Source organism: Drosophila miranda, chromosome 4 (genome assembly GCF_003369915.1).
Source record: "Drosophila miranda strain MSH22 chromosome 4, D.miranda_PacBio2.1, whole genome shotgun sequence".
NCBI lineage: Eukaryota > Metazoa > Arthropoda > Insecta > Diptera > Drosophilidae > Drosophila > Drosophila miranda.
In genome coordinates, this window is record NC_046677.1 from 22,102,861 (window position 1) to 22,130,634 (window position 27,774).

Consider the following 27,774-nt stretch of genomic DNA (forward strand, 5'->3'; position numbering starts at 1 on the left):
AAATGTATGTACTTGAAAAAAACGAGAAATAATTCTATTAATTTTAAATTTAATAATTAAAATTTAATTTTATCAAATTTAATTTTTGTATTTGATATCTTTTGGAGCGTATTGTGTGGGATTTTTATTTATTATTTTATTTATTACTGTTCGTCTTTTTTATATGATTTTAAGATGCTTTAACGTCGACTGACGGCCACCACGTGTTTCATCAATTTAAAGCCTATTTCTGCTTCGACCTTCTTTTAGTCTCATGGCTATGTTTCTTTGGTCAGTTCCAGCCACTCGTCTTAGGATCTATAAGCATCCTGGTCATATGGGTAGACTCGTACATATATATATTCCTCAAATAGTACAAAACATCTTTTCGCTTAGAGCCTACAAAAAACCACCAATCTATGGGGTAGGGAATTTTAAAGCTGTGGTAGGTTCAAGATCAGCTGAGCAGTGCCAGTAGCTCCGAGGTGCGCTCCAGGCAGCTACAGCCACATGTGGCACAAACAGTGTGTTTCTGAAATATAAATAAAGATTAAAGCCTCCTTTGCAGGTTAAGAGTAAATAGAATTAGGGAAACACCATATAACAGCTTTTTGGTGCCTCATGCAACATCTAAGGAGTTGCCTAGTCTTTGATAGAACTCACCTCAAACCACTGCATCATGTGATCCATGTGTCCGCCATGGCCACAGGCCAGACAAGCGTTCGCTGCTCCTTTGACAGGCAGACGACAGAGAACACAGTATAGCGCCGGCCTCTTGCAGAACTCACATTTCGGAGTGCGCTTCGGCTTGTTGCAAGTGCCGCACTCGGTGACAAACTCCACGCCTTGGATGGGAGGTGGTGTGTTCTGTGTGTGCTTGAGGATAAGGGCCCGCTTTGAGAGGAGCTGCCAGCCAAAAAGAATCTCGGAATAGGCACGCTTGAACTGGTCGAACAGCGGCATCTTGGTGCGTCTGATCAGAGAACAGGAATAGGCATCGGCTTGCAACTGTTTGACGTCCAGCCAGTCCAGGGAGTCCGACCAGGAATTGCTGCGCATCTGCTTCATCTGCTGCCAATGGCTGGAGGAGCTGGACTTTACGTCCAACGGGAGCACCGTGTGGTAAGGCGACAGCTGAGCGTTCAGTTGCGGTGGCAAGCGACTGGGCACGGCCACGTCCATTATGCCACCCGTGGGACACTTGTCGAACAGGCAGGCCAAGAGGACGGACGTCTGAATATCACCCGAGCTGGCGTAGTGCATGATCAGCGACTCCAGCAGGGATTTCTTGAAGGGATCCTTGTAGAAGAGCAGCTCATTCATCGTCTCGTGCGGTACATGCGGAGTGGCTATCAATTCCGCCAGCAGCCAGACGGGCAACAGGTCCATGCGTCCATACTTGCGACAGATCTCGAGATTGCGCCGGCACGTCTCTGCTATGTTGTGCTTGTCCAAAGAGAATTCCCTGGCCATGTTGCGGCTGACATGGAGAAGACTGCTGGCATCGTAGACATGCACCACGGGACTGCCATTCATCTGCCTAATGGCACGCTGTTTTCCTGGTTTGAGTGAAATCATCCGCTCCTGGAGATAAAATGACGCGTTTGCATCCCTTTGGGCTGTGCCCATTACATTACCTAGCAGCCCGCTGCCGTTGATGGCAGACAGAGTCCTTGGGGTCATCGACTGATGCTGTCGGAGGGTCAGCCGCTTGTTGTTCACGGGCTGGGCAAACGTGGTCAGCATGCCAATTGCATTGAAATGCACGCCCGAAGTGCGTGGAAAGGGAATGCAAGCATCGTGCAGGGCACTCGAGAGAGCTCCCTCCAGCCTGGGAGACTGCAGCAGCAGTTGACTTCGGTCTTCGCCCACGCCCCCGACAGCAGCCACCTTCTTTTTCATGGCCGCCACCAGAGCACGCAGACATTGCTCCAGGCAAGTGCGTGATTTCTTGACTCGCTGCAGGGCGTTGCATCGCAGGATTTTCATGAGTATGGCACTAACCTCGCTGGACAGCGTCGTGCCCTGGCACAGCTGAAACACTGGCGGGACACTGGGACTGGGATACGATGTGGCGAAGGTGACCTGCAGTATGACCGTGTGCCCACCCGCACAGATCTTGAAGCAGGCATACCGCTTGATGGCATCCAACATGTCCACCTCCACATGCGGCATGTTCGTGTTCAGAAGCGAGAACTCGTGATGGAGCGAGCACGTGGGTTGATCTGTCAGCGACCTGGCTATATGCGGCTCCTCCCGGCGACAGTAGCCACCCCCGAAACTTGGCGAGCGTGCCATGGGCAGCGTATTGCATGCCCCATCGCCCGTAGATATGGGCAGCGAGCCAGCGGTCGCCGCCACCGAACGTGGATGCAAGAACTCTGGCGGCGTGGGCACTCTCAGTTCACTCAACTCGGGCTCATAGCGTGGTTCCTCTTCGTCGGCGGATGGCTCGCACAGCCTCAACATATTGTCATCGATTTTCCAAACTCTCAACGTGCGATCTCTGGACCAGGTAACCAGCTCCTGAAAGGTAAATCCATGATTAAATCATCCGTAGGAGGGGGTATGCTTACAATTTCAGTGAAATTCTCGCGATTGGGACGCCAGGCAAAGTCCAGAATGACATCCGTGTGACCCACAAACGAGCAAATGGGATCCGTTTGTTTGCTATTGCTCCAGAGCAGCAGACTATTCTCGCCGCGGCCCAAATGTGGCACCACAATGCTAACCAGGCCGTTGCCAATTGGCTGCAATACAGTTTAGATTTAAATTACGTATTTTAGAGCCATAAGGTAGGGGGGATGGGACACTACCGTGTAGCGTGCTCGCCAAACCGGCGACATTGTGGTGATGATCTTCTCTGCTCTGCGGGGATTGCACACATCAAAATACTTGACAGTGCCATCCTGGCTGGCAGTGGCTAGGCACGTCTCTCGCCTGTGACTCCAGTTGATGCCATGAACTCGATTCAAATGGGCTGTAATGTAATGCGTGGGACAGCTACCCTTGCGTATGTCCCAAATCCGTAGATCGCCATCATGGGCGGCAGCCAGCAGATTCCCCGACACGCGATTGAACCCCACCTGAGTGGCACCAGCTGCAAAAATAGAACAGAGCACACATGAGAGGAGAATCCATGGGGATCGATGCAATCTATTTACACATGCAGACGGCATTCAAGGAGAGGGCTGGCTTGCGCGGCTCCCGCAGGTCCCAAATGTGTGAGAAGGTGTCAATGGAGCAACTGACCAGCAAATTGGGATCCTTGCCATGCCAATCAATGTCGGTCACAGTGCGGGTGTGTCCACGCAGCGAGTTCTCATAGTAGGGCTCTGCCGGACCCCAGCGCACAATGTCAATATGCTGGCTCGTCTGCAAGAAGGAAAAATCATGAAAATCGTCCTGCTCAAGGATTCACTTCTCTTACGGCTATTGCGCAGAACTCTTTACGGCTGGAGGTTATGGCAAACTCCGCCACAGACACCTCGTACTTGGACTGGCGCTCGTGACGTCGCAGAGTTCCATCGTCTTGGCCCAGGCGCTGCAAGGCGAGATAACCACGCCCCGCCAGTAGCACCCACTGGCCGGAATAGTCTACGGACATGGCCGTAGCCTGGGAATCGCGGTGCTCATAGTATTTGTTGCTTTGTCTTATGATGTATGTCTGTTCAGAGGCGGCACTGGAACTGGTGCCTGTGCCAGCGCCTCCCATTCCTGTGACTCCACCAGCAGCACCACCGCCTGCGCGCTCTCCCGATCGCAGAGTCTCCGTTGGTGGCATCTTTTCCGTTAATGTGAGTGTGCGGGGTGATGTGGACGATGTGTAACCAAAACAGGATCAAATTAGTCCATTTTGTGCAACAAACAAATAAAAATTAAACAACGAAAAAACAACTGATAAGGGGAATGATGGAATTTCTTGACCTTCCCCACGCTCCCCCCTCCAAGCAGTGCTGTAAAACGCGAGTATCTTGCATTTTAAGTGTGACCGGAGTGTTTAGAAGCTTTTTAGCCTTGCCCGCCAGATTCAAATCCATTCAAGCCAACCCAACCACTGAAATCCACTGGAACTACGGTACAGATATATAATATATATAACGGTCACCAGTTAATGCAGAAATACCAAAAACTAAACGGTAAGTTACGTTGTTTTCATGCATTTTACGTATTTGACATAAGATCACACTGGAACGCAGAGTTGCTGTGCAATCGATGAGAAGTCAAAATTTAAATTTGAATTCAAATTTCTGCAAGTCTAATTTTCTTTTATTCATGTATATTTCACAACATCTTCTGACACAAAACTGTTCACATACACACCACACACATAACACATAAAGGGATCTGTTTAACCAGCTATAAGTTCGCTATCAATTCTGTCACATTTCTCATTGACTATTATACAAAAATAAATGGGGCAACGAATTTTATAATTTGATCAATATTAAGATTAATTGTTATTGTGTTGTATTGTCCGCTAATTTAAGGAAAACTAAACCATTTTTCTACGCTACCACTACCAAAACTACAAATGCATATACATATGTATATGCACAGGAGAATGGAAACTCTTTCACATTAAAGAGCTTTAAAAGTGGATTATTTTTTATACAAAGTGTACGCATAGCATATCTATTTCATAGAAATAAACTTAGTGGTATGGCTAAGGCTACGTATTGGGTCTCAAGTCTTTGACAAACTACCCCTCCTTGTCCCGTCCCACCCCAAATGCTTATCTGACTTATCTATGGCAATAGCAAAACATTTTAAGTGCCGGATCATTCATGCAGTAGCTCTGACTCCCATACAGATTGATGCGACTGATGGTTCCGGTCAGTACACTCGTATATCCCGACATCCTCACCGTCGACTCGAAGACAGCCAGGCCGGGCTTCGTTTGCATACGCAGCGTAATATCCACGGCATAGTCCGTGGATATATTCTTGACAATCTTGTGATGCGGGGCTGCAATGAAAGCCTGCAGTATGGAGTTCAGATAGAGCGTTCGGCACTGGGCGTTCTCCTTCAGTCGATTGTTGATGAAACGCACCACATAGCGTGCGGCGCGCTGCACCCGGCCATCGTTGGTCTGAATCTCCTGGCGCTGATGGCACGTGCACCAATGGGAGGCGATGCCAGCCTGCTCGCACGTCCTTTCCGCCGGTATGGGCAGAAACAGGCTGATGCCGCGCGGCAGGATGCCATCGACATCATTGAACTCTTCAGCCTTCTTCAGCACTTGTTCTGCCTCCAGGTTGCCCATATCCAGCAGATGCAGCATTGTGGCATGCACATCGAAGGGCGTGGCCAATCGTCGCGAGTTTGTTCTCAGATTGGCTATGGCCTCCGGGTAGCGTTCGTTCATCCACGGCGGATAGAGCATGGTCATCAGCGGCTGTCGTTCCTCCATCATGCCCTGGTAGGTGCGCCGAAAGGAGCCCCAGCGCAGGCCGTGATCGGACAGAAGCATCACCACCGTACGATTGAGCACTCCCGCGTACTGGAGCTGTCGGAGACGCGTGACCATGGCCTCATCCAAGAGTGCCGGAAAGTTGAAGTAGTCATGGGTGAGGGTCACAGTCCACAAGAACGAGAAGAACAGGTCCTTGCCCATCTTTGGCACCATTTTCGTCAGATATTCCAAGAGCACATCCGGCGTTCGTCTGCCGCCCATGCAGAGCTTCACATTGACGTCCTTTTTGTAGGCCAGCGTACGTTCCATTTCCAACAGGATGGGCCGCAGATAGTAGTCCGTCGGCTGCTTATGGAACCCATTCTGATTAAAGTTGAACGCCGATATCCGTCCGACATCCTCGGCAAAAAGGGTCTTGTAGCCAGCCTGCTGGTAACGCTTCCAAATGAAAGAGCACCCGTCGTAGGTCTGCTTGGCCTTGGGTGCACAGGCGATGTTCAGCTCCTGATCGTCCAGACCGCTCAGCATTGGCACTATGTTGGGGAAAGTGTTGTCCCCCACCTTGTTGTAGCCCCAGAGTTCGACGTGGGACAGATTCTTCTTGATGTAAGCGGCCGTCTTTCGCATTTGTCGAAGGAAGTTCAAGTGCGAGAGACTGTCAATGCCCAGGATCATCACAGACAGTCGCTCCGAGGCGGCCTCCTTGCTCTGATTAAAGCTAACCCTCTCCACACCCGGCCTGGTCGTGATCTTCTGCACTGGCTTGTCCACCGCAAAGAAGTGGCAGTCCTTGTAGATGCAACGGTCTGTGGAGTCGTAGCACCAGAGGCAGAAAAACTCCATTTCCGGCGGCAGATGCATGACCTTCTCCAGCTTAAAGCTGACGCCCGACGAATAGGTGTTGTTCCAGTCATTTTTCCGCTTCACCTCCGTATAGTTGCAGCTCACGGCGGACAGATCGCTGATGTTATAATGTGATAGAAGCTCGTTGGTGTTCAGATTCAGATGCATTTCGCCAGGCACACTGTCACTGGTACGCGTCAGCGGTTTGTTGCACTTGTAGGCACTCGGCTTGAAAATGAATTGGGCTATGTTGTCATCGACCACCTCAAAGTGTGGCATGCGGCAGCCGGTGGTTTCCACAAAGTACGCCCGACTCAGTTTGCCACCGTACGAGTCCTCGATCCTGGCCACAAAGTCGAAGCCATCGCGGAAGCGGAGTAGCTTTGTCCTCAGATTATAGTCGACGCACAGATACGAGAAGACGCACAGGCAGAATATGACAATCACAATCTTCTTGAACTGCCCGCGATTCTTGTTCATGTTGTAGTAGCGATAGTAGTGCTGCAGGTCTCTTTTCGTCATAAACTTCGGGTCCAGCAGGTATTTGCTTCTGCAGGATACAGGGAGATTGATAAAAAAGGGATTTAATTTGCAGAATTTGCAGTATAAATCGTTTGGGTTTGTATTTTTTTATAAGAGTATTAATGTCAATGGAAAAATACCCATAATCGGGGCGTGCCACAGATTGTAATTCCAACGCAGTTGAAATTTGCTGAAAAAGGTTTTATGTTACCTTTCGCTTACGACACTATTTGTAAAGTGAAGTTCTGGGTTTTTAAAAAATGCTGCTAGTATATCTGATCAAATAATAAAAGGTATATTGATTTCGGATAAACGACTTAGTATGTTGGATACGGCTGCACCTGGACGGAGCCCTAATCTGTTTGAAAAATGTTGCGGCACACCGAGTGGCATTACACCTGTGGCGACAGCGGACGTTTCTTAGGGAAAGGTTTTAGCTATTACGCAATGATTTGATTAACTTGAGGTTAGGGTTAAGTTTACAATATTAGGCACAGGGGGTGCGCTCTGTTTCCCTTGAGTGTCGCTCGCAGACTTCATCATCGATTTAGATTTAGTTCTTTATTCTTTTCGATCTCCTGGTACGCCCAGAGAAAATATGAAAGACATGCATAAATCATATTTCCAAATATGAAACCATTGACCCTGTGAAAACTTTTATTGCCGAAACACAATACAAACATACATCACAGGAAGTAGAAGATCAGAAGCAACAGCACTTGGTTAAATCGGTAGATACGTCGATTAAATAAATTTCCTACAAGCTATTAGTGATTTATATTTATATTGAATACATTGTTTGCTTCTTAGAAAAGCAGAATCGGATCACTTGAAATCAATTTCATTACTAATTACGGCTCACAGCTAACAGCTTACGAAGTGCAGCTGCAGTGACGTGTGGGAGCCGAACGCGGCGTGTGCTCGGGTCGGCTCGTCTTCGGCGGACTGTGGGAACTGTGGGTGTGGGCGGCAGCATAAGAGAATAGCGGGCCGTGGCCCTTAAGAGTGCTATAACTTAAACAGGCGGAATTATTAAGAAAAAGCTTACAAGCTTACATTTGCTAAGCAAAGTGTGCTGGAAGTGTCTTGGCTGAAGAATACCCCATCTTAGGGCTCAGTTTGGTTTGGTTCATTGGCTTGATATTTCGCTGAAGCTCCTTTCAGTCTTCACTGACCTTTGTGAAGGCACTGCTGGGTTCTTTTGGGTTCATTGTCTCCGTTAGCCTTCACTCACGAGCCATTAATTGAGGCAACAGAACAACATAATGAATGCCCACAACAAGAGGAGCAGCTCGAGTGGCCACTCAGCCGAAAGCCCTTAATCCGCTGCCCACCCTCCACCACCACCTAGCCCCATTTCCCTTCAGCCAGCCACAGGCTTTTCCTTGAAGCAGGGAATTATTTAAGCTGGCGCTAAGTCATAAATATTCAGGCGAGGAATGCCCATCCATATGCCCCTGCCCAAGAAAGTAGGCAGCTCTGGCTTACAGTCGTATGTACAGATGCAGTGTGGACGAGATTTTCCGTTAACCCACTTCGCCCAGGTGCAATCCATTCAACACAAATTTCTTTTCCCATCCATCCGATTTTGTACAAAAACAAATTCTCAATTGACACTTTGGATTGCTTTTTACTCGAGCAAACACACACACACACACACACGCACAAAAGAAAGGCTAGGCTGCAGGGAGTCAAAGCAAGAGATACCCTTTCTGAGGCATGGTTTGGTATGAATGCTATGTGAAAGGGGGTTGGATTTGTATGCAATTTGTCTTTTGATTGGTATCTAATTATGTAAAAACATGGACAATTGATGGACAATGCCTGTATTGCTTGGAATTTATTCCCAAAAACAGCCTAAGAGCCTAGTTGCTCTGGCTTACTATAAATTATAATGTGGGATACATCTCAGTCTACAATATTGTAAACAAATAAATTATAAGTTCCAAAATAGACTGCTTTTTTCCCCTCTATCGCATACATATTTATTTATGTTCTAATTTATCCGATCTTGCCAGTTCTGATCTACATATATTCTGTGTGACAAGTCTATATCGACTAAGATAACTATATACAACAGTACACCATCCTTCCTTGCGTTACCAACATCTCATCAATATCATAATACCCTTTTTGAAGCTTACAATAACACAGAAATGAAATGGGTTGAAAAGGAGGACGAAAGAGACCGATAGTGAGGCAGGAGAGAAGTAAGCATTGAGCATTGAAATGGCATTCGATGCTGCTGGCGATGACACACAATGACACACCTGTCTCCTCTCCCTCTCTTCGCTCTCTCTCTCTATGCTATGCCTTTCGGTGACTTAAATGTCTCCTCTCCCCTTTACAATCTCCCTTCATCTCCCACACCGTACTCACTCATAGCTCAAATCGCCGTATTTTCGCATATCCTTCGCACTGTAGTAGGTACGCATCTTTCCAAACAAATCCTGACGCGCTCTAAGTTCTGCTTTGCTCTTCTCACCCCGCTCTCTGTTCTTCACACTCAAGTCCTTGACATGTTGTTTGCTTTCTGTTTAGCTGCCTTTTGTCTCTGCCTCTTGTTTTGGCTCTTCTAGCATGTGCCGTTCTGCTCACTTCTGTTGGCACCACTAAATGTTTGTGTGGCACATTTTCATTTTATGCACTTTCGATACAACAATTTTCACACGACTGCACTAGCTGCTGCTGCTGCCGCTCCTCCTCCTCCTCCTTGCGGTGGCCGTTCCAAATGTGTTATGTTGTTGTTGCTGGTATCGTTTTTGATTGCTTTTGCGGGAGAAATTACTGCAGTTTATTTCCGTTGATGCCTGCTCATCAATGAAAGGCTGAATCGAGCATTGCCAAAGTTTCGGAAGCTGTGCCAGGTCCAGGCTCCAGGCTCCAGACTGGCTGGATTACTGCCTCTCTCTCTCTCTTACTGGCGTGTGTGGGTAAGTTGTGCGCATGCGTGTGATTTGAACAGCTGTTCCCAGGGATGCTGTGGCACAGAAAATACACGGCGGGAAATATTTGTAGCTATTGTGCTTGCAAGGGAAACGTATGCATATAAAATATAAATCAATTTAATCTTTTCTTAATTTAAATCCCGGGAATGTTTTGCAAAACTAGGAATATAGAAAAGCTATTCTCTCTAAAAATAAGGCTAAATCATATTGAAAGCCGAATGTGTCTATAACAGGATTCTTCCGAGAGCCTTTAATATTTCCCGAATAAACAACATTAATTTGGAGCTCCTCGTTTCCTACTGGCAATTTTTCAAGGTCAGAGTTGCACTTAGCCAATTGTAAGCCAGTCTTTGCAAAAAGAGAAGAGTCTATACCAAACATAGCATCTTAAGCGGCTTTGTTGTATCTTTTTTTAGACGTAAGACCTGCACAGATCAGGAATCTAGATAGTTACTCGTATCTATATATCTACACGTGTACATTAACAAATGGAGTTATTTTTCCGAAAAGCAGATATGCAATATTATGTTTTGTCCATTCGACATGCAGACGTGATTTCCTTGTTGTGAAAAGTCTTTGCCCGATGTCCAGAAGCTCTCTCTGAGATACTGGCTATAGTTTCTGATTTATCTAGGGTTTCAAGCGAGATAGAATGAACCAAAGTACATATGCATATAAACTTTTACCTAGGACTCGATTAGTTCTACTGTAATCTGCTGTAGTTTATAAGCTCCAATAAGCTCCTATTAAGTTAGGTCTGTAATAATAATGATTGGAATCCATCTTAAACGCATTAACTGACATGCATATGAGTGGAGAATTTTACTTGTTTTCCCAAATGTTTATGGCATAGTTGTGGGCTTTAATTGCGATTCGATTTGCATGTTGCAAATACATATATGTAGCAAGCTGCGTAATTAACCGTAGGATTCTTTTTGCCAGCCAATGTTTTATGGCCAATGACCTTTGGTTTGCAGAGCTCGCTCCCGCTGTTCCTCGAGAGAAATCTTCGTCTTGATTGGTTTTGGGTATTTTGCGTGTCAGTGGGAGTCAGCCTCCCATCTACACAAAAACGGTTTAATGTGTGTTAAATATTCATAGATATAATTGAAGTCTAATGGAATGGAGAGCAAAGAGTGATTATCTTTTTGGCATGAAAAATAATCTGTAAAAGATGTTAATATTTGGTTAATTGCGCTTTACCTCGAAGGAAAAGTCCCTGGATAAAAATTGGATAACTCAAAGGCTGATAAAATTGCGCATCCAGCACATGTACAGAATATTGTATACTGTTCTGTTGAAATAAATATTCGAAAAATAAGGCAAAAATTAATGAGCCTTAAACACAGAATCCCTATTCAGACTTCGAGTACGAGTGCTCTTTGTGCACTGCAATTTCAGAGTTATTTACATGCAAAATACTTAAGTATCGCACACACACAGAACGACCAAGAGAGAGAGAGAGATAGAGAGAGAGAGGCAAAGGACACATGCAGCGAGGAGTCAACAGAGTTCGTCCATGCCTGAACATTTTGCCATTCCTCCACCTCAGGGCTGAACAGCCAACAAGTGGAGAGCCAAGGCAGAGCAATCCTGCCAAGGGACTTTCGCATATCGCTCATTAGACGGACCTACCAAAAAAGCGCAACAGGCTGCAACAAACCCACACAGACACATACATATATATGTGCACTGGGGAAAACCAGGAGCAACTAGAAAATACATTTTCAAATACTTTAAGTTCAAGTTTCCGAATGGAAATATAGAATTTTTAATGATTTTAAATACAACGCAAGGACTTTATATTAAGGGGGAGCTGTTTCCATATGGGTATTGCATTTATAAAGCATTGCCGTTCATCCAGACTATGAAAAACTACTGGTAAACGTGTGGTATAGAGGTACTATCAAACCACTCAAATAGCTCGAGATCAAAATGAAATTCTACTTGATAATTCAACTCATGTTTTTTTTTCCTGTGTACATAAACTGTGTATATCACCCACGTACCATCGTATGTGTGTGTGTGTGTGTTAATAACTTGGCTGCAGGCAGGACATGGATTTCCATGTTCAATAATTACAGCAACAACAGACACAAGCAGTCCCTGCGAGAGTGTGGGAGAGAAAGCAGCGTAAATCAAAGTATGAAAAAAGCATTTCACTGTTGATCAGACCACCGCACTGCCCCGCCCCCTTTGAAGCTGTTCCTTGGCGATTAACAAGCATTTATAATGTTTCATTATTGTAAAAAAGGACGAGGAAAAAAGCCAACCGAAACGAGGACCTGCTTCTGCTATAAAAGCGTCAGACGCATAAAGGCAACGCTTCAGTTGAAATTTCAAAAGTGTCGAAAGCAGAATTCTGAGCCAAAGCATCCGAGTGGCAGGAAGGATTGACATTAATTAGTTTTCTGCAGCTAGAAACGTAATGCAGCACCAACGAGGGCAGAGCCCACTGCATACTTCGAGGCGCAGGTGGAACAGGACCAGATCCAGCGGCAGGAATGGCATGGGCAGCGAGGGCGGTGGCAGGAGCCCCAGCAGTAGAACCTATCACCTGCCAGCCTTGTTGATTATCCTGCTCGTCCTAATCCAGAACTTTGAGCTTCACATGTGCCGGCAATTGATGAGGCAGCCAAATGACAAACGCTCCAAGGACAAGCTCTCCTTCCTGGGCAGCGCTGCAGCCTCGGCCCAGGCTGCCCTGCCCGAGGCTTTGGCTGCAGATGATAAGCGAACTGCAGGAAGGTCATCTCCCAGCCAGCCCGAGGAGATATTCAGTGCCCCGACCGACGATAGCTACGACGAGTACCCGGTAAGTGGACATCACGCCAGGACGCCAGACACCCACAAAAAACTCGAAACCGATACCTGCGTGGGTCGTGTCGGGGTCACCTTTTGCTCATTTGCTTTTTTTGTTTTTCCTGGAAACCTATCTTCTTACGCACAATTTGTAATCGTATATTTTTCATTTGATTGCTTTTGATTTGACCCAAAGGTAAATTTCTGACGTCACGTTGCTTTTGATTATGGCAGGTCCTGAAACTTTTAATGAGCCGTAGGTTAAAACAACATTTTCAAGAATTTAAGTGGCTAATGTAGATGCGTGGGTAGTACCAATAGAGGCCTCTAACGCGAAAGTTCTGGAAAGTAATACCATAAAATTTTATAGCAAATGTATGCAATTGCATACACAGCAATTTGTGTGGGTGTTACAGTGAGCAATGATTTAGGCCATCGAAAAAATAAAGCAAGAAACATGCCAAATTGTAGAGCAGAAAAAACAGACGACCGAATCGAACAAGATAACGAAAAATGTGCGTGTGAGCATGCCGCAATTGCGTGAATCTCAATCACAAGTTCCTCTTGCGACGGCAAAACTCTTCGATTCATAATTTTTTAAGGTTTCTTGAACTACTTGAACTGATTTTATCGCTCCCTCCACAGATGGTTGTACCGAAGCGTGCTGCTCTACTCCTGGATCGTCTGATGGTGGCTCTGCACCATGCCCTTGAACAAGAACGCGTTGGACATCGAATCGGTGACTTCTATGCGGACAAGAACAATCTGAATGTCAAGTTGAGTGAATACAAGAACGGATTGGAGGAGCACCAACCAGGGGATCAGGATGGTAAATACTGAAATAGAATCTCACATTCTAAACTTGTATAAATTGAATTGGACTTGCGATACAGGGGTCAATCTGCATATGTATAGCGATGATGATCCGGGCGTAATGTTGGATTATGATTTCAAAGATTTGAATCAGATCAATCGCGCCACCGGCGAAACAGTAAGTTGGAATATAAAACCTAAATTGCAATATAAGACATAAAATTAGCAGCGCGATGTGTAAGAAAATTTCAGTTAATGGCAAAGAGCTTTCAGAGAAGAGCCGGTGCGGAATCGGAGCGAACCGGATCGCCCGCCACCGCCGCCACTGGTTCCCCCACTGGTTCCCGGCGCATACACCCATCCCCCCATGGCTCTGGCGGTGGTCGCATGTACTGGCGTTGCTATTTCAATGCCGTCAGCTGCTTCTAATTTACCATCAATACCATCAAAAGTGCAGCTCTGGAGTGAAACGATACGATCTCCAAACAGATCTCCAGAGAGGTTTTCTGTTTTGGGGACAGTTTCCGTTTCCCCGCTTTTGGTGGCTGCTGTGAGAGTTGTTCGCGCAATTAACTGAAAAAATCCCAACATCCAATTCAAGTTCTGTCATTTGTATCTAGAGGTATCTGTATCTTGTATCTGTATCTGTAACTGTATCGGTGTATTTGTAGCTCTGTTTATCAATGGAACTCACTGTGAAACTGCGTTATAAATAAACCACAAATGATAAATCCAATCGCATTCATAAATAAATTAATTCATATTCTTTTTCGCATACACCCATCCTATATATTCCTATAAAAATACATACATGAGTACATAGTATATCTCTTGGGAAAAATACGGCACAGACAGGAGTATCGTAATCCCAGCCATGCTTAATGCTGATTGACATGACCATAAAACTTCATTCCAACCAAATCCATCCATCGCATGCCCTGAACTCGTGTCTCCCATTGCGTTTTATTTTCGGTTGCAGAACGGAGGCGGAAGTGCTCCTTATATCGGTCAGTATCTTGATATACTGCTGTTGTCAGAGTTATGGGGGCCTATTGAAATGACAGCCTCAGACTAGCCTCAGACACAGCTATACAGCGTACGGTATTAAGGTGATCATCTGTCCCAGGCGATCAGCATTCGGTAGCAGCTTCGAGACATCGTCAATCTTGTGTGGAATCTCGAACTTGGCAAAAAGTAATAGCCAAGACAGTGGAGTACCTCAAAGAACGCCTATTTTTAGCACTATTATTCAATGCCCACAAAGCTTGGATCCCAGTAGGTATCATAAAGCTTCTAAGAACCAGAACCAATTTGGCATTCAGACTTTTCTGATATCCACGATATACACGATTACAAATTTCTAAGCTGTGGCATCCATAAGATACGAGTAAACCGGAAACCCAGAATCATAGAAAATTATCATATCTATAAGATTGCCGAATCTGGCTTAGATCGGGTCATTATTGTAGCCAGAAGTAAAAGCGCTAACTCATTCTCTCTTATTCTCACACACTCTTCTTCGTTACCATACCTGCTTTCAACTTCCCCCTCTAGTATTTCACCTAAATTGTACTCCCCGCGAATTCGGAGCACTCATCTTCCCTGCACTCTTATTTATAGGCAATCCACCTTCACTTTAATGCAATTTCCATCTCCACACCGTCTTTCTGCTGTCAATATGGTGAATCTCCGTTGGTGTCCTTTTGAATGCAAATTAACCACTTAAACTTCGGGAAAACTAGCCTGCGCTCACTTTCCCCACTCAATGCATACCATTACCCAACCTATAGGTTGTCCTTCCCCTACTTGCAGACCAGCCCACAACTGTTAGGCCAAACTGAACGATCGGCTTAAGTGTGCAATTCACGTACTATATGCCTCAGACATTTCCTTCAGCTTTTGCATTTGAAAGTTTTATCTGGTGGCCAATGGCAAAGTTTTATTGGCCAATAGAGCGCATTAATGAGATTGTTTGGACGGACATTAATGAACTTTTATGTGCATCTAATTGCCTTTGTTAATTGATGGTCTCTAGCTCCCAGGAAGGGAGGAAAATCCGCCTCACAGCAGAGTACTATGTGAGTGCCTGTCCACCTCCATAATCTCTTCCTGCCACATGGCGCGATTTCCTTATCAATGGGCCGTAAATCAATGGTAGAGCTGCTGCCACTACTATCCGGGTGCATTTTGGACTCGTTTTATGTAACCTCTACGTCATAGATCCCGGCGTCGAAACGTATGCAACAAGTCTCGCCCCGCCGCAACCCAATCGGCAACAGGTGCCGCTACCTATCCTCTGATACTCACCACGCCCGGTGGGGGGGTGGTTAAGCGTGGCTGAAGGGGGTGGGGTAATGGTGGCTGTTCGTGTGGTGAAATAATAAGTCGCACACACATTGTTCATACGCACCGTTGTACGAGCCACAGCAGTGGGTTATCGACTAGAGGATGCTCTATATGTGCTGGCAGTGGGTTGATTTTGGCGCCTTCGGGAATCAGTATTACTTGGGGATGCTCCTGGATGTCTATTAGACCACGAGAATATAAGGCGCCCCTTGCACTATGTAACACCTAAGAACAGATCTCGGTTAGCAAGATATAATGATAAAAAACGGAGAAAAAGAGGCGAAAAGGAGTGTTCTCTACATTATACAAATATCAGAAATTTGTAATATATGCCCCTTTTGCAGAACACTTTTATAGAAATTAATCTGACATTTCGCAACCTTCTTACAGTTCTGAAAGAACCCATGTACCTCATCCGGAGGCCAAGTGTAACAACAAGTGTTACTTGTTGCAGTATCGCTTGACATGAGGCATAAAGCTTTGCCCAAGCAGACGCCCCACCTAGCTAAGGCAGAGCCAAAGCCAGAGCCCCTTCCTTCCCCAATTGCTTCCTCGTGCTTCCTGCTGCTGTTGCTGCTGGCTCTGCTGCTTCTGCTGCTGCTGCTGCTGATGGCTTCGTCGTTGGCGTTGTCGTTGCTGCTGTCGTCGTCAGCCAATGGCAGAATGTTGGCTATTTTGTATATAAAGCCCAGTGTCAGACATGGCCAACATCGAGTTAACCATTTCCCTTCTTGGCGTTCACATCGAGAGTGGCAGCAGCAACAAGTCAGCCCAAAGTCCAAGGATCAGATCAGAGTTCGGTTTAGCCAAATCCCAAAAGCAAATAGTACCCACAATTAACAGGAATCGTCTAAAGTTCGTCGCCTGGCACCAGATTTGTCCAATTTCCCGACGCCACTTAAATTGCCGGCCATTTCCAGCCCATCCCCAAATCAACGCAAGGAATCGGTGAGTACCGGACGTTCGAGCCGTACAAATTGTGTGTGCCTACCTTTTGGGCCCTTTGGGGGGCACTAAACCGGCCGGCGATTAATTGAAATGGGCATTTGTGTGTCAACGCAAATGAATTTGTGGGCGCGGAAATTGTGCGACAAGTGAATTATCGGAGGCAGAGTGAGTTATGACCCAGTGATATCATATCATATGGGCAGATATCCACAGGGATTATTGAGTACACGGGAGTGCAGTGAGTTATTACCGATGATAGGAAAATGGAAAAGATCACATGGAAATATCGAGAATCAATTGTTAACAACGATTTTTTTCTGTAAAGTTGGCTTAGCAAAGGCTTATGGAAAGTGTTTGAAATATCATTGATTATAATGATAATATATAATTGGCAATCCTTTAATCAAGCTTGGAAAGTCCAATATAAATTTTTATTTTGCTCTCAAGAAACTTTTTTTCTTCCTTTACGCCCATCATTCAGATCTGAAAATTGTATCAGTTTCCTATAGTATTTCTGAAAAAAAGAATTTAAGCTGTTGAGGCCATTTTTTAAATCTTTTAGAACATTTTATTTATAGAAAAAAGTGAAAGAAGGTTTTCCGCTTGATTTTCTGTGGAAATATAGTTTGGCTCTGATATAAATTGAAGATTTTTCGGAAAACTCAAACTGAGTTTATTGTGAAAATATATGTAAAGGATTGTATGGAGGGATTACTTCAAGCTTCCCGGAAATGGAAAAGCTCCATAAATCATACGAAAATCTGAAAAAAAAGAAAAGAAAATTATAAATAAAAGTAAAAAGAAATATGCTCATGTTATGGTAGAAAATTTTGTAGTTCAATCATTCAAGAGGTTGAAAATATTCATTGGAATAGTAAAACATTGAACCAATAACTATCTTTATTTATATATTTTATTGGTATAAATTTTAGTAAAAACATGAAATACTTTCTTTAAATTCTGCAATAAATTAGTCTGAAAATCTTTAAGCATTTCTGTTTATGTTTCCACCAAAATTTTTGGATATTCTGAAAGAAACACTTTAACAATGAAAAATATTTATAGCTGGTTTTAAAATAGCTTTTTCTACTTCAAAAATAATGAAAGTCCAAAGGCACACAGAAATGTTCATCCGAAATAGAGCTTAGGGAAAAGTCGCAGCACATTTGTTCGACATTTTACCGCCAGGAAGGTGTGCGAAAGGTGCTGGGGCCTTTGTTATGGAAACACCAGAAACACCCACAGGCTGACAAATATATGCCATTCGGAGTCAATACATCATCTGCTTTTATCCCTTTCCTCCCCCATGATGTATTTAAATGTAATTTTTGTTTTGAATTTATGTACGTACGTCACTCCGGGGACCAATGGCTTGAGCAGCCTAATGACGGAGTAGGAGAGGAAACCTCCTACGATTCGGGTTGAATGAAAATGATTTGAATTATTTATGGAGTGTAGAAAAATCTGGCCAAGTGAAGAGCTAACTCTGTTCAGTTCTGTTTTGGTTTTCGTTTTGATTTAAACTTCAATCTCCACTCAAGAGCCCCAAGTTGATAAATAACTCGACTTCACTTGGCTCTAGACGGGGTTCGACTCTCGACCGATTCCTGCTGAAATGAAGCCGCAATCAAATTGCATTTAATATTTATTAGAATTTCCCTTTCCTTGCTTGTTTTTTTCTCCTTTTTCATTATTTTTTTGGCTGTGGTTCGAGGCCATCAATGAGGCAGATAATTTTGGGCAGAATTTATGATAGAAAAACCCGGGGAGGGAGTGAAAAGTGGGGGTTATCCTGTGGCCTTTAAAAACAAGTTAGGGGCCACTCAAAATAGCACTCGTTTAAATATTTAACAATTCAAATTAAATATGAAGATGGTTATTCAGCATAATTTATTAAACTTTGATGAAGCTCTTGGGTCAAAAGTTGACAGTGCTTTTAGCGACAATTAATTTATATTTCTAGACATCAAAACATCATCAAAGAGTTTTTTTTGTTAAAGTTTAAGGATTTAACCTTTCAATTTAAAAAGTTTTGTTTACCGAAAATTTGTAATTAAATTCGAATTAAGCTTACAATTTCTGAATACTTTTTCAATTCCAATGAAGACCATATCTTTCATAGCCGTAGAACCTTCCAATAGTCCCCAGAACCTAAACAGATTTGATCTCGTCTACAAACTCTTAATATTTCCAACATTCCAGGAAATTGTCGCAAGAATTTTCTGTCCATTATTTTTCAAGACATTTATTCCTATCAAATATTTACTTGTTACATTTATTTTCATTTCCTCAGTTTCCTTTTCATTTCGAGTGCCAACCATATTGACAAATCTCCCTCTTCTCCTCCATTACACATTTTTACCGGAAACCGTCATTTTCCACCTCCAAATGGGGGGCCTTCCCTCAGGCTCAGTAGCTCCAAAAAAATGCGCTGCAATAATTGAGTAAAGAGTGTGGGCCTCGTCAGAGTCTTAAACTCTAATTGAGGACACAACTCTTCCGTTTAGGACGGTAGCGTTTGAACCGAAGTTGCCACAAATCAAAGCAAAACCGCAACGCGGGCACCGCCGCCGAAACTCGATACAACTTCAAGTCACTCCTGTCCCCGAGCCCCAAGGAAAATGGAAAGCAATTTTTATGTTTTCGCAGCTGTTTATTTGAAGATGTCTGAAGTTTCCAAGTTTTGGGTGACGTGACTGACGTAATTTTAATTTGATCCAAGTGGAAATGGTCGCTAAAAAATATCAAATGACCAGATAAATCACATGGCCAAGGACAAGGCTCTGGCAGGTCCTGCCAGACACACACACACACATTAATGATGCCCACGGCAGGTCCTTGACGCAAATATTTGGCCAACGACATTTGGTCCTTAGCTAATTATACCCTGTAATTGGGGAATGGATGGAGTATGTTGTATTGTTAGAGATGTGCAGACATGTCTTTCTATCGGAGTTGGAGGAACCCCGATTGGAGTATTCCTAAAACAAGAATATAGAACATATCTTCCCCTTTTTCTGTCAAAATTCTTTTATGGAGTGCCTCCATCTCTTTTGGTCTCATTCTACAAGAATTAAAGGGTACCTGTAAGTCGAAAGTAGAGTACTCTCCTGTTTGAAAGTTCCACTTAGCCCGGAGCCGAAACAACGAAAACTCAAACTGAAAACAGAACTAAGCTGCTTGTGGCATAGACGGCTCTGGCATCCTCGTCCAGGATTAGCCGGCAATAGTATCCGGAAGGAGACCAACGTGAAAATTGCATTTTCCTTTTCCTCCGTTTTCACTCCTTTTGTTTCAGTTCCTGCATTGTCGTGGCGACGGCGGGTGGCGGTGGCTCCACTCTGATATTAAATTTCCAATTAACATTGGAGCATTATTTATCGGTGGCAATAAAAGTGTCCTGATTATGTTTGGCTCCGGGCTCTGCTTAGGGCCTGGTGCGGGTCTGGTTTGGGCCTTTTATTATTCCATTCGGATCTGGCTAGAGTTCGACTGAGAGCCTGCCATCCATCCCACCCACAGCCTTGTTATTAGTTTTTATTTATCATCCCACTGCTGCTGCTTAATCTATCAAATATTTTATGAGCTAAAAGCAGTATCCAGGCACGTAAAGTAGTGCCACTGGTAGGCATTATAATTATCTCTGTTTGGTATTGCATTTGTAAAGTGTTTCAGAGATTCGCCTGCAGTTTTGTCGTTGACAAACATTAGAAAATATATCCATATGCAGCTTGCTTTTACACACAACATTTGTATGGCTTTATGGCAGGGCTTAGAGCCATTAATAGATAACAATTGGTGTGGAAATTGTTAGGTAGGGAACTGGAAAGATTTTAAATGAAAGCTCAGCTAGTTAAAACGCTTATTTGTTGCCTACTTTTAGGAGATTTTTAGAAGGAAAGTATAAATGTTTTATGCATAAAAGAAATACAACAAAATACATAGAATATGTAGTACTTTTATTGGATTACATACATCAAATGATTACCTTCAAAATACGCTCCAAGCTTCGTTGAAGTTTTACAAAATTTAAATACTAAAATATTCTATTATTTATAAAATCCTCTAATCCTCCTACAAACCACACAATTTTCAATACATATCCTTGGCCAGAAGCAAAGTCAGGAAAATGCAAAAATGACAAGCCATAAAATTCCAGAAAATTCTAGCAGCTGCCAAAGGTGCCTGATTTTTCCTTCGAGCATCCAAGCAGCTAAAGAAGCAACATTTTATGAGCTGCAGCAGCCAGATGAGACAAGTCATTAACATTTACGGCCTCCATCAATGAGGTCCTTCATGGGTTAGGGCCTCGTCTCTGGTGGTTTTTTATATGAGGCGCTTACCTGTTGCATGCTGATGACACTGAAAGTCATTTGATGACCCCATTTTTCCGGGCTAAGCGAGTGTATGCCAGGGGATTTATCTATCCTACAGATTTCTTCTGGCTTCGGCTGCTTACGTATTCATGGTTTATGTATGGGGTTTTTCTTTTGATTTTCCGCCCACTTCATTGCCAACAAATTAGTAATTAGGTGTGGACTGCAAATGCTAGAGGAGTTAGAGGTAAAGTATTTGCTCTGAATACTGTATATGTTTAATGGGCTTTTCCTTTGATGCTTGTTCCAGGAAAAGGGAATAGTTTGACCTCCAATAACACAAGGGAAGGAGTAAAATTACCCCCTAACTTTTGTAATTGGGAAATAAGTAATTAACATGTTAATGGTTTTGTATCTGAATTGATGTTTGAAGGTCCAGCAAGTGTAATCTGCTACATGTGGAATTTATTAGTGATATAATCTTCGATTCATAGACTTCCTTGAGGGTGACTTGGTAATCCTCCGAATTGAGCTTGGAATCTCATAACAAACTGTCAGAGACTGTTCAGATTGAGTCCTCCTGCTCATCCGCACTTACATAAGCCATCAGTCGCTTGAGCAGTCACACATCTGTGGATGTGTGGAAGAACCCGTATATCAAACTCGAATCACGTTTCGGCTCAGCCTCGGGACGAAATCAATTAAAGTTCGCCCACTGGCCCACGTTTGAAGGGCAGTGTCCAGGACCTGTTATTGTGTGGCTGCCACACGTTGCACAATTGGCATTGTATTACGGATTATGGATGCAGGGCGCGTGGCTGTCTGGCAGTGGCAATGTTTCGGTTGCAAGTTCATATCCGTTTTTAATTGCGGAAATGCACTTAAGCGGGGCTAAGGTGAAAAGCAGCAGCAGCCACTCGACCTGGCCGGACCCACCCTGTACTCCAACCCGAAAGGGTATGCGGGTCACGTTTGTGGAAACAAGTGTTCTGGTTGCAGCTCCAATCTGCTTTGATATGAGTCCCTGTTGAGCGCGATACTCGTCGTACTCGTGTAAGGAAAAAACTGCACAGGGAAATCCGTGACCTTTAATTAAAAATATTGTCAGCCATCTTTTGAACAGTCTGTGTGGCGTGCAACATGGCTTTGAGCTTCGCAGGATGTTCGGTAACCGTAAAAGCGTTGGTTGCATGTGCTGCAATGGTGGCTCAAATTCTTGGAAGCCTGCCACAGCCCTTACCATAAAGATCCGTGTTGTGCAATATTAGTTACGGATTAAACGGCATTTCGAAGTTCTAGGAAACAAGATACAAAAAGCTAATCCAAAGGCACTTTAAGGCTAATTAACCCTCAACTTTTATTCTCTACCACTTTCAGTTGAAAACCCCATCAAAATGATGAAATACGTGCAGATTCTGTTGTGCTATGGCCTGCTCCTGGCTCTGGTCTTCTCCGTCAGCGAGGCCCGACCTTCCACAGCCGAAACAGGACCCGTAAGTACATGCCGTAGGTCGGCACTGAGATTGACCCTAGCTCTAATGAACTCTATGATATATTTTGATGCCGATGAAGGATGCCGATGGTCTGGAGGGACAGGAGGGTGAGGATGTACGTGGCGCCTATGGTGGAGGCTATGATATGCCAGCCCAGGCCATCTATCCCAACATACCCATGGACCGCCTGCAGATGCTCTTCGCCCAGTACAGACCCACGTAAGAGGATGGGGAACGAGGGAGTGGTTCTGTGCATAATTAATCTATATCCCAGTTACAGCGCCTACTTGAGGACCCCCTCCTATGGCAATATGAACGAGCTGTATCGGCTGCCCGAGAGCAAGCGTCAAGTGAGGTATCGGCAGTGCTACTTCAATCCCATCTCCTGCTTTAGGAAGTAAATTTTCTACCTCACCGGAAGTGTATCCGTACCGTAACCGAAAAGCCCTTGGATAACATTAACATTTCAAGCATTTCAAACAAAAAACAAAACCAAATCAAACCCAGCATGGAATTTAGCATAAAACCTCAGACAAAAATCTAACGCAAAAATGTTTAGTGCAATTAAACTAAAGCTAAGACTCAAACTACATATATCTTTATATATACATCCCCCTTATATATGTATATCGCAAATATAAATGTCTAAACAAAATACTGCAAATAAATGCTTCATTGTAGTTACCAAAAAAAAAGCAGATCGAGGAAATATTTATTGAAAATATATATTTGCAAGACAAACGAAAATTGTAAGCCCTTTTTGTGTCTTTTTCTACAATTCTTGATTTACGCTTGGCATATGGTGTGGTAAAATAATATATACAAACAATTTGAATCGCATTGAATTGCAATTGAAATTTTCTTTTGTACATTTAAATGGTACATTCAAGTCTCTTGTATAATACTAGCAACAATTTATGAAATGACAAAGTACAGTATGCAAATGTTAGAGCCATATAACAATATCTCTATATACAAATCGATACATGTAATATATATATACAATACATACATTAAATAAATAAAGTTATACGTATGCATACGAGTACGTAGAAAATAAATGCGAATGTCGAGGGAAAATTTACATTTAATGGAATTCTATAAGCTTTTGATTATTTTTGTTATTATTTGTAGTTTAAGTACTTTGTTTATATTTTTACATTCCTATTCCATCGCCATATTTATTCCTTATCTATTCAACTTGGATATACTTCAGTTTCATGTTCTTTGACATATTAGATTGCATTTCGGATATAAATTTAAGATACATTTATTCTGATAAAGTACTTATTTAATATTAGCCTTCTAGAATTCGTTAGTCGTGTGATATTTACAAAAACAGAGATCTCATATCCCATATGTATACATCATAAAATATACACACTCATCCTTGATCGAGAGCTATAACCCTTCTTGGACAATAGTGAGTCCGCAATGAGTACCAGGTATTATCGTGTCGCTTCACGTGTGCCGCGACTTCGGAACGTTTCGACGAGTCTTGTCTATACATCGTTTCAGATGGAATTGGAACAAAGAAACTCCAACAGCAAGGGTGAATAATGATTCTTATTTCAAATATAAACAAACTTTGGATACATTTTAATAATATGATTAGGTAGAAGCGCTTGATATGCTCGTTAGGAGTCCGTCTCGGCTCGTTGTGGTACCGCTTGGGATCTGAGACCTGCTGTCAGCAGTTATGCCATCCGGATGCTCTTAAGACGTTGGATATCTAGCTGGGACATACTGTGGACATTTCTAAAATGAGAGTTATGAAGGGCGAGTGTTGTAACCTTTTTCTGCTGAGAACTGGACAGGAGCAGAACAGGTGTTTCACCGTCTCCTCCTTTTTTCTCGTCTCTACAGCTACGTCAGAGGTCATTATGTGGGGTGCCCAGCCTGATTGCTTGGTTGCCTGTTAGCCAATGTTCTGTGACTGCGCTGCACCTTTTTCTGCCGAGTTTGCAGAGCTCTGAGGCATCTATGTTCGGCCATGTTTGCCGAGTTGTGCGACATCGCGGCACTAATTGCCACATATCGTCTGTAAGTCACTTGTATTGACCATTATTTAATATATAGATAATTACAATCAACATCTAAATCTCATTTTATATATGTAGCTACCAAAACAAGGGTTTCTCTATCAAAATTGAATTTGTTCCTGAAGATATTCCATTCGAAACTCACCAAATGCCGATACGTTTTTTTCATATTGCTAATTGGTACAAAAAGTCGATTCATATTTTTTTTTATTTTATTCGGCATGTTTAAAAACATTCTATAAAAGTTATATCTATTTAATAAAATATTTTTGAAACTAAAAAAGATGATATTTCTTTTTATTCAGGAACATTTTATAAGACATTTTAGAAAAAAGTTTAAGTTTGGAATTTATTCAATCTGTATGTAAGAATTATTTCAAGTATCTCAGTATTTGATTCTTATATCTAGCTTTTTGTATAAATCTATCTAGTGTCTGTGAGATTGTTTCAAGGATTTGGTGTTGCCTCTTAGGCCGAATATCCTTTAGATCTTGAAGAACTCTGCTCTGTTATCACTCCATTCAATCGCGTATAATTATAATTAACGATCCTCGTTGGATCTTGACATCCTAATCACATTTATCTGTCCCGCTTTATCTTCAGATATTCAGGCGTCTCGTCTCCATGTTCTTGGACTGGTACTGCCCAATGGCTTGGCGCTCTTTCATTTGGAGAACGAGTCGGTCCGGTGTGGAGATCTTGAAGCCATTGCCTCTGCGGTGGCGCTCTTCGATCTTCAGCGAGGTGGCCATCATGAAGATGGAGAAGACCAGGGCAATTAGATAGCGAACGATTAGCATATTGTGACAAACGCTGTTCGAAACCAAGACTGGACAGTCCAGCGATTCCAGTTTGTTCTTTTATAGCCCAAGTGCAGGACTATATCCGTTACCTGTCCTTAAGAGCGAGTCCTCCCTCCCACCGATCCCTCGATTTCTAGCCCGAGGGATTAGCGATTGGCTAGAGTTTTATAGCCAGTACTCCCCAATAAACAATTTCAGCGTTAATCCATTTGGCAATTTCCACTTCCTCTGCAGAAATCCGCACTCTCGATCGCAGTGCCGATCCCTGGATGAACCCCAGCCCAGATACAAACGGGGAAAACTAATTGCCATCCATGCCCCGATGATGCCTGATGAGTGGAAGTTCCAAGAAGGAGAGACAATGTCGACCTACCTGTGATGCTGCACCCTGGGACCCTGTTTTATGATCTGCTCTGCTCTCTCTCTCTCTCTCTGTCTCATTCTCTGCCTCTTTCTTTGTGCCATTAGACATTTTAATTGTTAATTTTTGCAAAGGCGAAGCCTGGCCAGCAGCAGGAAAATTTAAATAATGGCCAGGCTGCAGGCAGAATCCAAGAGAGGAATCCAATGGCTACCTGCATTTATTATCTGCTGCTGCTTCTGCTTCTGCCGTTGGTGCTCCTCCTCTGGTGCTCCTCTTTGGCTGCCGCTGATCTACTCGACTCCGAGTGCCATCAACGTGAAAACAAGTGGCAACAATTTTCTATAAATTGCATTTGTGCAAAATTAAGTTCAATCTTGGCCAAGTCGCGAACCAGTAGCTGTATCTCTTCGGCTTGCATCCGCTCGTCTGGGTCTGCGCCCAGTCCCCCCCCCTCCCTATCCCTCTCTCTCTCTCTCTCTCTCTCTCTCTCTCTCTCTCACTCCTGCTCTGATCTTTCACTGCTGGAGTAGCCAAACTCCATTAACTTTGCAATTGGCCACCATAACTCGTCCGTCGGTCGCCCGTTGCCGCCGTCACCTCGTCGCCCATTTGGCCGCCGCATCCACATCCACATCCAACTCTACATCTCTACATCCACATCCACATCCCACAGAGCACCATGCCGATGCCGGGCCGGGCCGGGGCCAGGTCCAGGTCCAGTCCAGGCGAGGCCTGGCCCCATCGCTTGTTAGTTTTTGCGCCAGATCGTTTATAATAATTCGTATGCGAGTCATGTCATGGCCCCTAAAGTGTATCTGCAGCCGCGCAGTCGCAGTCGCAGTCGTCGCGGTCGTTGCGCATATCTGTATCTAGTCGAAGAGCACTTGGAGATGGTCTCGTGACACGATCCAGGATAATACAACATATTTGATTGTGGTATAGAAAGTATAACTAAGGAATTTATTAAGGTACTAAAGATTGGTTCAATAGGAGATTGAAACTTAGAGAATAGCAGGCTGGATGATAAATTCCCTGCATAGGGTTGTAATCAGTCAGCAAAATGGTCACTAAAGGTACGGAATAGTTGCTCCCACTTGTCTTGTTAAAGAAGGAATTAGTAAAGAAATCATTTGTAGACCGCACCTTTTGATTTCCTTCCTTGCGATAAGAAATCATTCTGATCTGTAATATCGTAAGTAAGCTTCCCCTTTGAAATTCTACATGGGACTGTATAAGGGTACACATTTCAAGATCAAACAAGACTTGTAAACGTTCCATAATAATAGTTATGTATGGGAATCATATGTATATACAACAATGATATTTCCAAGATATTTTTAGATCTTTATATAGATATATACAATTCCATATGTTTCAGTTAACAATAGATAGATCCGAGATACATAATTTGATTGAAAATACCATAAATCATACTCATTCATTCGTAATATGAACGTTCCAGTGGTATTATCAGGAAGATTCAAGCCCAATAAATCTTAAGAACTTCCTTAAGGAATGTATAACTATTAGACAGTGCATATGATACACATTTCTAGACGTAGACGTGTATCATTCTGTGCCTCAAAGGACTCTGAATAGGACATTCGTAAAGGTGTGTCAAGTGAAACCTTCAGAAACCTTTCAATTCCATAAAAATCCAATCACGAATACCTCTCACGAATCTCACACGCCCATCTCTGGGTAATGGAGTGGCAAGTCTTGGGATCGCCTGCTCTCGCTTGGCCTGATCTGGTCAACTATGCAACCGGCAGCAGCAGTGGAGTCGCCACAGCAGTCGCTGCCCCAGCCCCAGCACCAGTCCCAGCCCCCAGACCCCAGTCGGGTGACTCGAACTTGACTTCACTTGGCTTGATCTTGCGCCCGTTTCTTCTGCGCATAGCTTTGGGTCGCCACTGGCTGCATCTTTCTCCGCATCTCACGGCCAACTCGAATCCCTACCCCCCTGCGCACTGGGCCGTTGTCATACCACTTTATCCGCGGCGCTTTGTGCTGGTTTTGTTCTATTGGTAAAAGGAAGTTAGAAAAATGCTCTGAATTCATGCGGCCACTGTCGGGGCCAGCCGAGGCGGTGGCCTTAAGTGAATTGTGCCCGGGACAAGCTTCCAGCTGGGCAGCCCT

General features: G+C 43.8%; 5 protein-coding genes across 10 annotated transcripts; 2 read left to right on the forward strand and 3 right to left on the reverse strand.

Annotated features, from left to right (window-relative positions):
* Positions 1–120: 120 nt before the first annotated feature.
* On the reverse strand, positions 121–3,933 carry LOC108163722 (GATOR complex protein Wdr59). Its single transcript, XM_017299172.2, has 6 exons — positions 3,410–3,933; positions 3,144–3,354; positions 2,796–3,079; positions 2,556–2,729; positions 643–2,505; positions 121–511 (listed from the first exon to the last, which is right to left on the reverse strand). The coding sequence occupies exons 1-6, from the start codon at positions 3,761–3,763 to the stop codon at positions 437–439; spliced, it is 2,961 nt and encodes a 986-aa protein (XP_017154661.1). The 5' UTR covers positions 3,764–3,933; the 3' UTR covers positions 121–436.
* Positions 3,934–4,241: 308 nt separating this feature from the next.
* Positions 4,242–9,645, reverse strand: LOC108164062. 4 transcript variants are annotated; one of them, XM_017299644.2, is made up of 2 exons: positions 9,140–9,645; positions 4,242–6,788 (listed from the first exon to the last, which is right to left on the reverse strand). In XM_017299644.2, the coding sequence occupies exons 1-2, from the start codon at positions 9,193–9,195 to the stop codon at positions 4,724–4,726; spliced, it is 2,121 nt and encodes a 706-aa protein (XP_017155133.1). In that variant the 5' UTR covers positions 9,196–9,645; the 3' UTR covers positions 4,242–4,723. The 4 variants fall into 4 exon arrangements, with proteins under 4 accessions (XP_017155133.1, XP_017155136.1, XP_017155134.1 ...); XM_017299647.2 differs by lacking the exon at positions 9,140–9,645 and adding an exon at positions 7,446–7,541; XM_017299645.2 differs by lacking the exon at positions 9,140–9,645 and adding an exon at positions 6,972–7,066.
* A 2,343-nt stretch (positions 9,646–11,988) lies between these two features.
* LOC108161485 lies at positions 11,989–14,054 on the forward strand. 2 transcript variants are annotated; one of them, XM_017295756.2, is made up of 4 exons: positions 11,989–12,523; positions 13,156–13,339; positions 13,404–13,501; positions 13,576–14,054. In XM_017295756.2, the coding sequence occupies exons 1-4, from the start codon at positions 12,137–12,139 to the stop codon at positions 13,750–13,752; spliced, it is 846 nt and encodes a 281-aa protein (XP_017151245.1). In that variant the 5' UTR covers positions 11,989–12,136; the 3' UTR covers positions 13,753–14,054. The 2 variants fall into 2 exon arrangements, with proteins under 2 accessions (XP_017151245.1, XP_017151247.1); XM_017295758.2 differs by having other exon boundaries at positions 13,597–14,054.
* Positions 14,055–16,392: 2,338 nt separating this feature from the next.
* Positions 16,393–23,425, forward strand: LOC108164117. Of its 2 annotated transcripts, none has more exons than XM_017299714.2 (4): positions 16,393–16,617; positions 22,311–22,426; positions 22,506–22,645; positions 22,701–23,425. In XM_017299714.2, exons 2-4 carry the CDS (start codon positions 22,328–22,330, stop codon positions 22,825–22,827), a joined length of 366 nt encoding a protein of 121 aa, XP_017155203.1. In that variant the 5' UTR covers positions 16,393–16,617; positions 22,311–22,327; the 3' UTR covers positions 22,828–23,425. The 2 variants fall into 2 exon arrangements, with proteins under 2 accessions (XP_017155203.1, XP_017155204.1); XM_017299715.2 differs by having other exon boundaries at positions 22,707–23,424.
* Positions 23,426–24,732: 1,307 nt separating this feature from the next.
* Positions 24,733–25,315, reverse strand: LOC108161343. Its single transcript, XM_017295579.2, has one exon. It carries the CDS (start codon positions 25,266–25,268, stop codon positions 25,068–25,070), a length of 201 nt encoding a protein of 66 aa, XP_017151068.1. The 5' UTR covers positions 25,269–25,315; the 3' UTR covers positions 24,733–25,067.
* Positions 25,316–27,774: the final 2,459 nt, after the last annotated feature.

Coding starts and splice junctions, on each gene's coding strand:
- LOC108161485 (XM_017295756.2), top strand. CDS start 12,137: ATGCAGCACCAACGAGGGCAGAGCCCACTGCATACTTCGAGGCGCAGG. Junction 13,340..13,403: donor CCAACCAGGGGATCAGGATG/GTAAATACTGAA, acceptor CTTGCGATACAG/GGGTCAATCTGCATATGTAT. Junction 13,502..13,575: donor ATCGCGCCACCGGCGAAACA/GTAAGTTGGAAT, acceptor AGAAAATTTCAG/TTAATGGCAAAGAGCTTTCA.
- LOC108164062 (XM_017299644.2), bottom strand. CDS start 9,195: ATGCGTACCTACTACAGTGCGAAGGATATGCGAAAATACGGCGATTTG. Junction 6,789..9,139: donor TACGGCGATTTGAGCTATGA/GTGAGTACGGTG, acceptor TGTATCCTGCAG/AAGCAAATACCTGCTGGACC.
- LOC108163722 (XM_017299172.2), bottom strand. CDS start 3,763: ATGCCACCAACGGAGACTCTGCGATCGGGAGAGCGCGCAGGCGGTGGT. Junction 3,080..3,143: donor CTTGAATGCCGTCTGCATGT/GTAAATAGATTG, acceptor CTATTTTTGCAG/CTGGTGCCACTCAGGTGGGG. Junction 512..642: donor ACATGATGCAGTGGTTTGAG/GTGAGTTCTATC, acceptor TTTATATTTCAG/AAACACACTGTTTGTGCCAC.
- LOC108161343 (XM_017295579.2), bottom strand. CDS start 25,268: ATGCTAATCGTTCGCTATCTAATTGCCCTGGTCTTCTCCATCTTCATG.
- LOC108164117 (XM_017299714.2), top strand. CDS start 22,328: ATGATGAAATACGTGCAGATTCTGTTGTGCTATGGCCTGCTCCTGGCT. Junction 22,427..22,505: donor CCACAGCCGAAACAGGACCC/GTAAGTACATGC, acceptor ATGCCGATGAAG/GATGCCGATGGTCTGGAGGG. Junction 22,646..22,700: donor TTCGCCCAGTACAGACCCAC/GTAAGAGGATGG, acceptor TCTATATCCCAG/TTACAGCGCCTACTTGAGGA.